This window comes from Ursus americanus, chromosome 25 (assembly GCF_024610735.1).
Source record: "Ursus americanus isolate L20-20 chromosome 25, mUrsAme1.1.p, whole genome shotgun sequence".
Classification (NCBI taxonomy): domain Eukaryota; kingdom Metazoa; phylum Chordata; class Mammalia; order Carnivora; family Ursidae; genus Ursus; species Ursus americanus.
The window spans coordinates 33,727,517-33,743,550 of record NC_142151.1 but is presented as its reverse complement, the minus strand read 5'-3'; the positions used below and the strand labels follow the sequence as shown (position 1 = coordinate 33,743,550).

Below are 16,034 nucleotides of genomic sequence, written 5' to 3'. Positions count from 1 at the left end.
GACTAGATGAAAACACATAATTAAGTGGATAAATGGACCAATAATATTACTTGAGGTATACTATATTTTCTTATATACTACTCATCATTACTATAATAAATATAGAAAATCACTTAATTTTATATCCCATGACTTTAGTATATAAAGCATATTTGAAGGTCTAATTTATATACATTTTTTGACACAAGCTATGCACGTATGTATTTGACTATTTTAATTCCAAATTTCTCTTGACATAAAAGAAATACCTTTTAGATTATTAGAAATAAAATTTGGAGAATGATTACAATTTGTAGGCTTTTAACAGGGCTAAGTAATACTTTTCATCTACCTGTATAGTTTTTTTAATATCCTGCCATAGTGTAGGGACTTAAATGTTATATCATATTTCTACTGAGTGCACTTGCCAGGTTCCATTGCTTTAAAGTATTTTTCCTGGAACTAAAAAGCTTAAAGAAAACACTTAATATATCCATGCAATACCTGCAATAGTTTCTTTTTATTGGTTTTACCTCTGTAAAAAAAAATACACATTATATGATTGCTAATTACCTAAGTGTGTGTGGATAATAGCATTGATCTTTGATTGTATTTGTCTAACTTCCTCTTCCCTCTCAATACTGGGAATTTACCACATTATAATTACATGAAAATACTGCTGTACAGCATTGTAACAAACCCCTATTGTTTGTTTTTGTTTTGTTTTGTCTTTAGAGAGGGAAAGAAAGAGGGAGAGGCAGGGGGTGGGAAGGGAGAGAGAGAATCTTAAGCAGGCTCCACACCCAGGGCAGAGCCCGACATGGGGGCTCTAGATCATGACCCCAGCTGAAATCAAGATTTGGGCGCTTAACCCACTGAGCCATCCAGGTACCCCAAACATAACCCTATTATAACATTAATGCAAATTTTTAAAATATGCAAACAATTTCAATTAAATATATACATAGGCTATTGCTGAAAACGGCTTTACAGCTAGTAGTCAACTAGAAAGAACAGTGAACTAGTCCATCCATCTCTCTGGCAACTCTTGAATGTAATAGATGTCCCAGATCATAAAATACTTTTAATGAAAATACAGAACTTAAATGAACTTTCTTCGATTTAGCATAGTGATATATGGAATGAATGTCTAAGTTCATTTGGATAAAGAAACTTCACCTGGACTTCTATCACTCTATTGGAGAATATGTTCAGCTGAAATAAAGGGCTTTTCAGCATTTCCCCATATGGAGACTTGAGGACTCCATATTACCACTACTCTAGAGGGAACTGCAGGAGATGTATGAGGTTGGGTGAAATTCTATTGATCCAGAGGGGTATGAAGACAAACCACAGATATCATCTCACTTACTAATTATTTGTTTAATTGTGCAAAAACTGACTGAAAAAATGTGCAATAAATAATAGCCAATAAATATTTCTAGTAGATGAAATGTGAAAAGATAAAAATTTTAACATAAAAAAGAATAAAATAAAAATTTTAACGTGACACAGAGTTCACAGAGAACTATGAAACTATGGAATGAAATTCTGCAGCTCACTTAAGGATTAATAAAAAATGCATATGTGAATTTCACAACCTAGTAGAGAAGATAACTCATGTGCACAGATTGCTATAAAACAGATTAAAGAAAGTGTTAACTGTTAATAAAGTTAAGAAGAGAGGGAGACGTATTTGGGACATTAGGAAAGAACTCATGAATTTGGTGATACTTGAGCCTAGCCTTGAAGGATAGCTTAAGATTTGGACAACAAACAATGACCATAGGACATGGAAGTAATACTATGAACCAAGGAATGGAGGTAGAAATTCTAGGATATTTTTGTGGACTGGTTGGACAGTGGAGTTGGTTACATGGAATGGTAAAAAATAGAGCTAAACAGGCTGAAGTCAATACATGGAGCTTTTTGGTGCTTGGCTAAAAGGAGTGGTCTTTATTCTGTAGGCAGTGAGTGAAGAGCAATGAATGATGTTTTGAGCTGTCCTCACAGCTATACAGCAAAGGTCAGTATCAAGGCAGTTGTACTTTCAATAAGGGTGTATTACAGCACATTCTCAATTATATATAAGAACAAAAGCACTAGACTAAAAACCAGTAACAAATAGAAATATGATACATGTATAAATTAACTTTTTATTCTACAACGATAGTGACAAATATGTAACAATTGAGGTTATAGTAAACAGCATCAGTATGTTTTTTTCCATTAAAAAAAATACAAAAGGAAACAACACTATACCCAATACATGAAAAGTATTAGCAGAAATTGAGAACTTCTGGTAAATACTAAGTTTAAAAGCACAAACATTTAGTAGGAGGTATGTGGTATAAGTTTCTAGAAGATATGTAGTTAGTAAAACAAACAAAATCAATGTTGTTTACTACTTGTCTGGCATAAGTCATTCTTAGGCATGGATGAGGAGCTGTTCTCAAGGACCAAGATTCTAAATATATAAGAATTCATACCAGAGTTACCAGAAGATTATACAATAGTTATGCAAGTCAAATACCTCTGGTTTCATAATTTGAAAATGTTGAAACTCTTACCTCGAACAACGAGGTCAGCTGAAGCTGAAGAATTGTCCACGATTGTCTGAGCGGTACACGTGTATCTACCAGCATGCTTCAGCTGGGCATTGCGGATAAGCAGTTCCCCGTTGGAATCCAGCTGTGAGCAAAAATAGCAGTCATTCACACCACTACAATCCTCACCAATTATATGGCATTTAGGATACAAGAGGTATGGTTTTCCCCTACCAAAATGAGCACCATTAAAAGGTATCTCTTTTTTAGACATAATTCTGTCCTTACTTAGGTTACTTCAAGTCTGTCTTCAGTATCTCAAGTGAAAAGTAAAGTGAGTGAATGAATTAAGATTCTTTTTAGCCCAAATATCTTTAACATTTTATTATTTCTATTATCAAAAGGCCATACAGAAATAAACTAAGGGATGAAACTATTTCATTCATATCTTTTAAAGATAAATGGTAAAGTCTAAAACTCTTCATGCTAAATACCAATGAGGATAAATAAATGGTATATGCCTTGGAAGAATTTGGTTTCGCAAAGCCAATCTAATTGATTAATTTCAAGATGTACTATAGTTAATTACACAAAGATACTAAAAGTGTGAGAAACTGTCAAAATGGACAATTCTAACATTTTTGGTTTTGGTCAAAACATAAGCTGCAAGTGAGCAAGGATTTTGTTTTGTTCACTGCTCTATTCCCAATGTTTGTTCAATATATACTTTTTGAAGAAGGTTTGAGGGACTCTTGCTTGTGAGAGATAAGGCACCATTTCAATGCGATTTCTAAAAATAGCTAATATTTATTGAATGCCCACTCTGAACCAGGCCCTGGGCTACGCAAGTGTGTGTGTGTGTGTGTGTGTGTGTGTGTGTGTGTGTGTGTGTGTAATCTCATTCTCTTCTGACAACAGTCCTATGAGATAGGTCCTATCCTGGCCATAGTTTTTTAAAGATAAAAGTGAGACTTAGAGTAGTCAAATAATTTAAGGTCACTGAGCTTGTTTGGTAGTGGGAGCATCCAAAGTCCATGCTCATTATCTCCAAAGTATTTATCTAGAGAAAAATTTGGAAAACTCAATTATTTTATTTATTTATTTATTTGAGAGAGAGAGTGAGAATGAGTGGGAGGGGAAAGGGAGAGGGAGAGAGGATCTCCAGCAGACTCCCCACTGAGCATGGAACCTGATGCAGGGCTCAATCCAATGACCCCAAGATCACGACCTGAGCCAAAATCAAGAGTCAGATGCTTAACAGACTTCATGCCCCTGGAAAACTCAATTTTTAAGTAGACATTTGGTTTTCTTGAGAACTAAATGTACTGATTTACTATTCTAATCATAAATATCCAGCTATATTAAAGGATGAAAAATTAATGGTTAACATTTTACACAATAGATGAGGATATTATTTATGTAATAGAATAGACTTACACATTTTTAAATTTTGATTTTTTTTAATGAATGCATGTGGAATGAATGATCTGCTTCACCAAAGGTTTTGCCAGTGGCCCCTTCATATATTAAATTTCCCACTGGTTTTGGAAAGTGTTTGGGTTTGCTATACTTTTTTAATTACTGAGGTTAAGAATACAGGCGTACCTTGAAGATATTGTGGGTTCAGTTCCAGACCACCACAATAGAGCAGGTCTAATCAATTTTTAAAAATTTCCCAGTGCATATAAAAGCTATGTTTACACTATTATAGTCTATTAAGTATGAAACGGCATTATGTCTAAAAAAGCAATGTACAGGGGCACTCAGTCAGTTGAGTGTCTGACTTGATTTTGGCTCAGGTCATGATCTCAGGGTCATGATCTCAGGGTCACGATATTGAGCCCTGCATGGGGCTCCACACTCAGTGTGGAGTCTGCTTGGGATTCTCTCTCCTTCTTCCCCTCCCACTCATGTGCTCACTCTCTCTCTTTCAAATAAATAAATAAATAAATAAATAAATAAATAAACAAATAAATCTTTTTTTAAAAAAACAATGTACATACCAATTTAAAAATACCTTACTGCTAAAAAATGCTAATCATCACATGAGCTTTCAGCAAGTCATAATCTTTTGCTGGTGGAGTGTCTTGCCTTGATGTTGATGGCTGCTGACATGAGTATGGTGGTTGTTGAAGGTTGGGGGTGTCTGTGGCAGTTTCTTAAAATAAGACAACAATGAAGCTTGCCCCATCAATTGACTCTTCCTTTCATGAAAGATTGCTCTGTAGCATGTGATACTGTTTGACAGCATTTTACTCACAACTGAACTTCTTTCAAAATTGGGGTCAATCCTCACAAAACCTGCTGCTGCTTTAACCCTGAGGTGATGTAATATTCTAAATCTTTTATTGTCATTTCAACAGTCTTCACAGCATCTTCACCAGTAGTAGATTCCATCTCAAGAAACCACTTTATTTGCTCATCCATAAGAAGCAACTCTTCATCTGTTCAAGTTTCATCATAAGATTGCAGCAATCCAATCACATCTTCAGACTGCACTTCTAATTCTAATTCTCTTGTTATTTTCACAACATTTGCAGTTACTTCCTCTACTGAAATCTTAAACCCCCCACAGTCACCCATGAGGGTTGGAATCATATTCTTCTGAATTCCTGTTCATGTTGATATTTAGGCCTCTTCCCATGAATTATGAATGTTCTTAATGGCATCTAAAACTAGGAATCCTTCCCAGAAGTTTTTCAATTTTCTTTGCCCAGATCCATCAGAGGAATGACTATCTATGGCAGCTATAGCCTTATGAAATATAGTTCTTAAATAATAGGACTTGAAATAAAACACTAATTTGAAAAGATATATGCACCCCCATGTTTATCACAGCCTTCTTTACAGGAGTCATTATAGGAAAGCAACACAAGTGTCCATCAATAGATGAATGGATAAAAAAGCTGTGATATGCATACATATATACACACACAATGAAATATAAGTCATAAAAATGAAGGAAATATTTACTTCTTTACAACTTGGATGTCTGATTTGAAGTGAAATAAGTCAGATGGAGAAAGACAAATGCCATATAATTTACTGATATATAAAATCCAAAAAACAAAATGAAAGAACAAATAAACAAAGAAACAGACTCAAATACAGAGAACAATCTGGTGGTTGCCAGAGTGGTGGTTGGTGGGGGAATGGGCAAAATAGAAGAAAGGGATTAAGAGGTACAAATTCCCAGTTTTAAAATAAATAAGTCATGGAGATGAAAAGTACAGCATAGAGAATATAGACAATAATTTTGTAATAATGTTGTATGGTGACAGATGGTGACTACACTCATTGTGTGAATATTGAGTAATGTATAGAACATGTTGAGTTACTATGTTGCACACCTGAAACTAATATAACATTGTACATCGATTGTATTTCAACAATAAATTTAAAACAATAATAAGGCTTGAAAGTTGAAATTGCTCTTTGATCCATGGGCTACAGAATGGATGTTGTGTTAGCAGGCATGAAAACAACATTAATCTTGTTGTACATCTCCATCAGAGCTGTTTAGTGACCAGGTGCATTGTCAATGGACAGTAATATTTTGAAAGGAATCATTTTTTTTTCTGAGCAATAGGTCTCAACAGTGGGCTTAAAATATTCAACAATATTGAATATTTTAAAATGTTGTCAACAGATGTGCTGTCAAACAGGCTTTGCTGTTCCATTTATAGAGCACAGGCAGAATAGATTTTGCATAACTCTTAGCAGCCCTAGGATTTTCGGAATGGTAAATGAGCACTGGCTTCAACTTAAATTCACCAGCTGCATTGGCCCTGAACAAGAAAGTCAGGCAGTCCTTTGAAGTTGTGGAGACTTTTAAATACCTATGAAAGTTCTAGATAATATCTTCTAATATAAGGTTAATTTGTCTACTTTGAAAAATCTGTTGTTCAGTGTAGCCACCTTCATTAATGATCTTAGCTAGATCCTCTGCATAATTCAGGCAACTTCTCCATCAACACCTGCTACTTCACACTGCACCGTTATGTTATGGAGACGGCATCTTTCCTTAAACCTCATGAACCAACCTCTGCTAGCTTCACACTTTTCTTCTGCAGCTTCCTCACGTCTCTCATCCTTCATGAAATTGAATAGAGTCAGGGCCTTGCTCTGGATTAGGCTCTGGCTGAAGGGGATGTTTTGGCTGGTCTGATCTTCTGTCCAGACCACTAAAACTTTCTCTATACCAGCAATAAGGCTGATTTGCTTTCTTATTATTCACATGTTCTCTGGAGGAGCACTTTTAATGTCCTTCAAGAACTTTTCCTTTGTATTCATAACTTGGCTAACTGTTTGCTGCAAGAGTCCTATCTTCAGGCCTATCTTGGCTTTCCACATGCTTTCCTCTCGAACCTTAATTATTTCTACCATTTGATTTAAAGTGAGAGATGTGAAACTCTTTCTTTTACTTGAACACTTACAGGCCATCATTGGGCTATTGGCCTGATTTCAATATTGTTGTATTTCAGGGAATAAGGAGGGCCAAGGAGAGGGAGAAAGTCAGAACAGCTAGTCAGTGGAGGAGTCAGAACCCACACAATATTTATTAAGTTTGCTGTTTTATATGGCTACATTTCTTGGCACCCGAGAACAATGACAATAGTAATATCAAAGATCAGTGATCACAGATCACCATAACAAATATAACAATAATAGAAACTTAAAATATTGTGGGAATTACCAAAATATGATCCAGAGACACCAAGTGAGCAAATGCTATTGGAAAAATGGTGCTAATAGATTTGCTCAACAATGGGTTGCCACAAACCTTCAATTTGTAAAAACACATTATCTGCAAAGAGCCCTAAAGTGAAATGCAATAAAACGAGATATGCCTGTAATTGCTAGTTATAATCTGAGCAGATTGATTCAGTTCGTTGTAATAGAATACTACTATCTCCATATAAAGAACTGATCGGTGGCCACACACCTGTGGCCCTGATGTTAGCCAGTCTTCGTAAAAATGTAGCTAGAGGTTATACAATTTAATGTCAGCTGGGGGTCTTCCTGTATCTTGAGGTCTAGATTGGCTAAAAATCTGGTTTCCAAGATTTCTGCAAATTCCTTGAGTAGGAGAGTACCTTCCTTCTGTTCCAATGGTCAGTTATTTCATTCTCACACCAAGGAGTACCAGACAAGAAATTCAGCCCTTTCCCTATTTTGTCATAAACCTAATAACACAAAGTACTCCCTAGTAAGGTTTACTGAATGGAAGATGATGGAATTGGCTGTATCCCACAAGGCAGGGCAAATCAACATTGAAAATTACCATTCACTACATATTTCTATTCTTAAAAGTCCTGTTGGTTATATTTTCACTAGGGATTTCCCAGTGACCTTCCTGGTACCCATTACCACTCCCACCTCCTACTTCTTTCTGCTCTTCGTTTCTTGCCCCTGCAACAGAGAATTACTCTGTTTTCCTCATGTAAAACTTCTTAATTCTATGACGGTTGCTTGGATCAGATAGTACCTATTCTTTAAAACCTGACTTTCTGTTCTTAGATATTTTTTTTCCATTTATCTCGAACTCCTCAATTCATTTTAACCTGGTATCCACCTCTTCAACCTATTTTACCTCACTTCTGATAGCATTTGATCTTTTCCCACATATTCGACTTTCTAATCTTCTATGACAATACACTTCACAGAAACTTTGAGGACATTCTCAACCCTCTTCTTCTTCAACTTCCTTATAATTTCATCATAAATTCTTGAATTTATCCATTCCTTCCATCACTACTGTCTCTTTCCTTTTCTAAGCTACCAACATCTTTCGCTGAACTACTATTCTTTGGTCACGACCTCCATCCCTGTTCTACTCTATTCTTTTCTCTCCTTGGCACCCAGGGTGACTTTTTAAAAACAGCAGTATGACCAAATCACCCCTCTTTGTAAAAATACAACTCACTGAAAGCTTTAAAATGTTTCCTCTTCCTGGAACATGGCCAATCTGGCTCCATGGCTCCATTCTCTAGATTCTGTCCCATATTCCAGCTCAGCTAGTGCCATATCATTTACTCTGCTCTCTAGAACATTCCCTTGATAGGACCTTAAATGCATCTTGTTCTCTCCCATCTCTGGTTCTCGAAGGTATTTCCTCTCCTGGAATGTGATCCTCTCATATCTCCACACTCTTATCACATTCACTTAAGTAAATACTCTTCACTCACCAATACCAATACATTTGCTCAAGCAAGGCTTTCCATTTTCTCTTGTTATATTTTGTCACTGCACCTTTTACCTTATGTCACATAATATATCTCAACTGCAATAAAATATCTGTACAATTATAGGATTAAAGCTGGCCTTCCTAGAGAACTCTAAGTTCTATGTGAGGAGGAAACATGCCTGTTGTGTTCATCATTGTATCCCTGTGTTATACACGTGCACAGCATATGTTACTAGACTGTAATTTTTTGAGGGAGGAACAAGGTTTTATTTATTATTACACACAAATTACTTATTGTAATATCTGACATACAGGAAGAATTCAGCAAATAAATATTACAAAAATGAATTAATAAATACCTATTATCTAAAATGTTTTTATGAAACTCTTTTAGTAATTTTGTATGATTTTTTCAGGTAAGATAATGACAATAAGACAAAATAACTGAATTGAGAACAACTATTGGTATCCAGATACATGAGATAAACTGCCATTAATAATATATTTCAAAATATTTATGAGCTAATTTCATGAGGAAATAAAAGTTTTAGCAATAATGTGTAAATTTCTAGAAAAAAAAATGCAGTGAACATATAAGGGAATGGAAACCTCTAAGTTTTCCAACCACGTGTATGTGCTGTAAAGAACTTGGCCTTGCCCCAAGAGAGGTCTGCTATTTCCTCAGCTTCTGGAAGGTAAGCCAAAGTGTCTTTCTTTGCCTGGGTATCTTAGTCGTACTGGATAGTCGAACAACATGATTTAGAGTGGGTATTAGAAACACCTGTATCATTTTAGACTTAGGGTCTGAAACAGTATAGTGACTTAGGGTAGGGGCTTTGGGTCATGTGGTATCAGTCAATCTAGAGACTGACATTAACCATTTGGGCAATCAATCATGCCTACATGATTAAGCCCCAATAAACTCTCTGAACACCAAAGCTCAGGTGAGCTTTCCTGGTTGGCAATACTCTGTGCATATTGCCACATACCTAAGCTGATAAAGTAATGCATCTTGACTTCTCAGAGACAGAGAACAATGGAAGCTCTGTATTTGGTACTTCTCCTAGATTCTTCCCTATGCACTTCTTCTGTTGGCTGATTTTAATCTGTATGTTTTTCCTGTAATAAACTGTAACCATAAATATAATAGCTTTCAGGGAGTTCTGTGAGTCCCATCTAGCAAATCAAAACAGAGGGTGGTTTTGGCATCTCCTGGAACTCGTAGTTCATTTCAGAAGTGGAGATGGTCTTGGGGATGGTGCCCCTTTGTCATTGGCCTAACCCCTCATACTGCCTTACTAATATAGAATTCATCTAAGAAAAGAGGTAAAGAAATATTATTTTATTGTTTATAACTTTTTAAAAATATTTGAGGCAAGGATAGAATAAATGTGTGTGTATGGTGAAGGTAATAATACGTTTTTCTTGAGCTGTCATAAAGGCTAATTGGCACATATTTCTGAGTAATTTTCTAGTGAGAAAAAATGCAATAATTTAAACACTGTATATTTGTAAAACACACTGTTTTAATATGTTTTCACATTCTTAATTAGCACGGCATTGTGACACTAAATATTCAGGAATGGAAAGATATTAAGTAAAATCTTTTTAAGTTATTATGACAAAGATAATATTTGAGGAAAATAGTGTTTGCATAAAAGTAAAAAGCACTTAGTTCTATTACATGCTTTCATTATATGAACTCACTTTTCTGATTGTTTCCTATGTCTAAATGAAAGATAATCCTGTTGCTAAACTCACACTATTTTCTTTAAAGATTTACTATTTATTTATTTGAGGGAGAGAGAGAGAGAGCACAAGCGGGGTGAGGGTCAGAGGGAGAAGCAGACTCCCCGCCAAGCAGGGAGTCCGATGTGGGACTCAGTCCTGGCACTCCAGGATCATGACCTGAGCTGAAGGCAGACGCCCAATGACTGAGCCACCCAGGCACCCATAAGCTCATGCTATTTTAAGAAGTCATGTGATTAGACTGAAATTAAAAGAATAAAACACTTCAGAAATTTAAAATGTATTTTTAATTCAACTCCTCATAATAAAAAAAATTGAGGGCAGAAAAATGATATAAAAATAAACAAGTTGTGACACTGTAATTGCCTTTTAAAAAATATTTGTATTCTGTACACCTAATACTCTTTTTTCTCATAATAAAATCGCTATCTTTTTCCACCCAGACTCTCAGTTTGAAACATATTGCTGTTTACATATTCACTTACTTTATTCTCAGAGAAATAATGTAGTCATAATTTTTATTCTTTTCACATGTAATGAGCAACACAAATTATTTTGTCTAAAAATATTATATTAAATTTATAGTTATTGTATCTTCTGAATAAACTCTTTAAACTTTTAATGAAACTATTCTAAAAGTTTACTGCTAAAGCACTTTTAAATGTCAGCTCTGTTTTAAATAACATCAGGACTTAGGTAGGTAATGATAGACTACTTGTATAAAGCAATAATAAGCACTTTAACACTTATTTTCATTTGCTCTATATTTGGTAAAGGTGGCACTGAAATATCAGTGTGGCACTGAAATATCTCAAGAAGGAAAGCAGAGGAAAAATACACTATACTATTTCCAATATAGTTGTGTATGTATAAAAGCTTTCCTGAAATTTTTATAAATGGTAATAGCTCTTTCCATACCTCAGGAGAAGCTGAGGTTCTCAGTGGTTGACAGAACGCTTACAAAGCAAGTAAAGATCATGGACCTCAGCACATTCTAGCCACAAATTAGATACGAATGCTCTCTATATTTTCACTAAAAACCCACAGTTTGGCTGAATTACAAAATGCTTCCCTTCATGTGCGGAGAGTTGAATCACATACTGGAAATTGTGATAGCACAGCTGAGGGATGTTCCAAAGTGTAGATGTGGTTTACCACTTAGAAATTTCCCATATTTAAATCAAAAGGCTTCCAAAATATAAATACCCCTTCCTTTCTTCCCCCTCCCCCATGAACTAACTCTACAAATTCATCCCTACCATATCAATGCATCTGAAGTACTAAGTTGTATTAACAAGTTGAATTAATCATAAGGAACAAAGAAATGTGTTGGACGGTACATACGAGGTCGAGCTAAAGCTTAGAGCTCATAATAGCTATATATCAACAAAAACATCTCTTTAGTTCCATTGACGCTCAGAAGGAAGGGGCAGATATGGGAGGTTGAAGGAAAGAATATCCTTTAAAGAGAATATTTTAGAAATTTATAAGCAAAAGCTATTAAATATGTTTGATGCATGCTATATCCATGAAAAATTATTATTATTATTATTATTATTATTATTATTAATTATTATTACTTTTGGCTTTGTTAAAGAAGGAATAACTATAGCAAACGCATCATGGCAGCTGCAAACTTCACCACCACCATCACCAACATGATTTACAGCAAATACTTAGTGAGGGTTTCATCCTTAAATTTGGCTATTTTGATGGCTGAAGAGTCCAATTTTGATCATTTGGAAAATTTTAAATTAAAATTCAAAAAGAAGAACATTTTCTGTAATCATTTTGACTGACGGACAAAACAACAAAGCCTTGGATTTAGACCAATATTTTAGCGTTGAAAGCAAACTTGGATATTAATTCATATGGTTCTTACATTATTTCCCATTAGCCTTGGGGTTTTGAATATCTTCAAGGATCGCTTGGTAGAAGGAAGGGATCAGATGGGAAGTTTTGTGGGACAGGAAGAAATGAGAGGCCCCATGATGTGGCCCTGTAGTCTCCCACACATACAACCACACATGCACACAATTTCTTTACTCGGAGCAACCTTCACCTTCACCTTTTTTTTTACTGGGCTTCTGATTTAAATGCCATTTGCAGAATGGATTCTGCTGCTAAAAAGTTGTCCTTGTCATTTTAAAACTTCTGATGTGGCTCAGCTTCCTCATATGGTAAATGAGACGCCTAGGGCTCAGAATGACCGTCCTGACTAACGTCATACAACTTGTCAAAGGCCAAACCAGATCGAAACTCCAGATCTTTAGACAATGTTCTGTTCTTAAAGACAAAATGAACAAATTGGACAGATTTATTTGGAATATGCCAGCTAATGATGAAATAGTGTATTTATAGTGTGATATCATAAACAAAACATCAAAGTCCACATGTAAAATTATAAAATTCTTAAGATACCAAAAGATTACATGTTTATTTCTCCCTCTTTTTATTTTAAATACTTCCCATATTTTGCCAGAATAATTACTGCAGTGATGCGTAAGTAGGCAAGGAATTCTATGCAAAACACAGGGGACTTTAACTTTGAATGAATTTTTGGAGATTCTTCCAAGCCAATACATTTCTGAAGAACAAAGACTTGCTGTTGTTTGTCCGAATCCATTTACTTAGCATTGACATCAACAAATGCTTATTCAGCTCAGACTATGGGGTATTATGCTAAAGAATAACCCTAGCTGAACAGGAAGTAGAATGATCTAAAAGAAGGCAACACATGTATAGACCTGTCTAGTGAGCATAGATACCTATCTCCATGTTTAGTGGTAGAAAATAGCAAATAAAAGACAACAGTTAGGTGTAAGTAAAGATTTATTAGGGTAGTGAAAGGAAGGCCAGTAAAGTTATGTTTAGACGGAGTGAAGAATAACAGAATGTTCTAGCTGCTTATCAGAATGCTCCAATGTTTATCAATTAATTACTCATAAGAGCAGAGAAAGGATTTGACAACAGGTAGAAGGTCTTTGTGAGTTTTGTGGGGATCACAGAACTATGTTAGGGGACTATACATGTTTTACACATTTCTTTCTTTCACTGCCCATCAAAATTCAAGTCTTAAATCAAAAACACATGAAATCTATCATCCTCTACTATCCATACTATTTTGAAAAATGTTTTAGCTAGCCTCTTATAATTTTTTTTGTTCTAATCACTCTCATCTGCTCAAAACAATATAATTTCTTTTTTTTTTCCTAACACATCATGCTTAAGACCTTTCAGCAGCTAGTCTCTTTATTCCTAAATCTCTCTCTCTCTCTTTTTTTTTTTTCATCTTCCTTGAGAGTAGCATTTCTCCATCTTGGTACCATTGATAATGTGGGCCAGACAATTGTCTGTTGCAGGGGACTGTCCTCAGCATATAGGATGTTTAGCAGTACCTGTGCTAAACAGATGTCCATAAGACATAGCCCTCCCCCTCCTCCCCATAGTTGTGACAGCCAAAATTGTCTTCACATATGGCCATAGTCCCCTGGGGAGAAAAATTGCTTCCAGTTTGGAACCACCATTTTAGGGCTCACATCATCTCACCATGCCTGCTGGTCTTCTGTTCTACTTTCTTCAGCTCTAATTTGATGCTTGCCTTTACCTGGATTATAGCCTGACCTTCCTTTTCTCTTCTAACCTTTACCTCATAATTCTGGACAATCCTCGCCTCCTTGCCCAGCAGTAACAGAGAACCAATAACATTTTTATTATTATTGTTCCCTCTTCTCTCTCTCTGCCTCCCCACCCCCTTCTCTCTTCCTTTGGATGTGCAGAAGTAAAATTTCTGTTCAAATTCCTAATATATTCTAATATGAAATCTGTATGTCTCAAATTTAAGCACAATTTTGTGACATGTTCCATATAATTAGTATTTTATTTTAAAAAGAAAACCTTAGGGTAAGAGATCCGAAAAGAGATCATAAAGAATTGCCTAGAACTTAAGACCACCTGAAACTATGTAGACTTGATTTACAATGTACTGCAAAACTTGCTAATAGTATAGGGAAAATGAAGTAATTTGAATAATCTTGAGTGAACGTTAAAAGTTCATTAAACAAAATTACAGAATAAATTGGGAGTTGAACAGTACAGTCTTAGAGTGCTTCAAATAATGGGAGGGGGTTTATTTAAGCAGACACAGACCAGAGTGTTAACCAACGGATTAGAAACTGGAGTGGCTGGAGGCGTGAAGGCCTCAGGTCTGTAGTCAGACAACCTTGGTTTCAAATCTTCCCTGTCACCAACAAGTGGTATGATTACTTTGGGCAAATTACTTAACCTTTCTAATCCTTATTTTCTTCACTTTGAAAACTGAGAAAAATCACAATACTATGTGTTCCATAGAGGATTGCTGTGAAGATCAACTGAGAAACACATGAAAAACATTTAACCCAACGCTGGCCAAACAGAAAGCACTCAATAAATGTTGACTATCACTACCTCTCCCATTGTCCCTAGCAAGGAAATAGCTGGAACTTTTTGTTTCAGATGCGGTACCCAGTTTAGCAGCAGTGCAAGAATGAAAGCATGAAAACCGAGATCTGTAAGTAAAAAAAGAAAGAAAGAAAGAAAGAAAGAAAGAAAGAAAGAAAGAAAGAAAGAAAAAAAGCTTGCATAGCAATAGCCTCTGGAAATTTCAATTGGGAATGATTGCTCTATTATACACAGTATTAATAATAACTGCTTACAATCTGCCAGAACTTGTGCCAAGCATTTTATAGGCATTCTCTCATTGAATCCTCACAAAAATACTATGAAGTAACCAGTTACACAAACCTGGTGAAGCAACCTGAATGAAGTGAATTATTAATAAAATACTACAGAGAGGGAAATCTGAAGTTTAGAGAGGTGTAATCGCTGGTTCAGAGTCACACGGTAAGAAGTGACAAAATGAAGCCCAGAGCCCAGGCCTTGTTGTGGCAGAGCCTCTGAACAATTAATTCATAAGCTATTTATGAATTCAAAGCAGATACATAATAACTTCTTGCTGAATTACAATGTTAACATTTGTGTATATTAAGAGAAATGGAAAAAAGATATTATAGTGGCAATAATCAGAAACGGAAAGTTTAACTCTTGTGGTTAACTAGGATAATGGCTCTGACAGGGAAATTGTTGTTAAATCGTTGAAAGAAAATGACTCAAAGGAGATGTCAAAAGTTAGATGGCTATTGAATAAAAGTAATTCCCACAGATCAGGCATCACCATGGGAGAGGCGTAAAATGGTATAATACAAATCTGTATTTTTTTTGGTGGATAGTCTTAAGTCCTTTCCAGAACAAAAGGAGTTTAAATTAAATTGATAAGTAAAATGATTCTGCCTTTTGTATTTACTCTAAGGGAATAAGTAGCTATTGAGCTGGGAAATCAAAATGGAAGCCATTTTGTAGTTGGACTCGAAAAATTTATGTATTTGCCCCATAACTTTGATAGAATAAAAGAATGCCTGATAAATTGCTTATAAACTTATTGTATCAACACCTCAATTTTTTAAATTTATGGTTCATATATATTTATATATATATTCTTAACATCCTCCTATGTATAATTCGAGTTCAAATGAAAC

General features: G+C 35.3%; 1 protein-coding gene across 2 annotated transcripts in view; it reads right to left on the bottom strand.

Annotated features, from left to right (window-relative positions):
• The window catches only part of CNTN1 (contactin 1), a 341,046-nt gene that overhangs the window by 98,173 nt on the left and 226,839 nt on the right, over window positions 1-16,034 (bottom strand). For both annotated transcript variants that reach the window (XM_045801266.2, XM_045801267.2), the window contains exon 16: window positions 2,550-2,670. In XM_045801266.2, coding sequence (XP_045657222.1) covers window positions 2,550-2,670 — 121 coding nt within the window. The remainder of the gene's footprint in view (window positions 1-2,549; window positions 2,671-16,034) is intronic.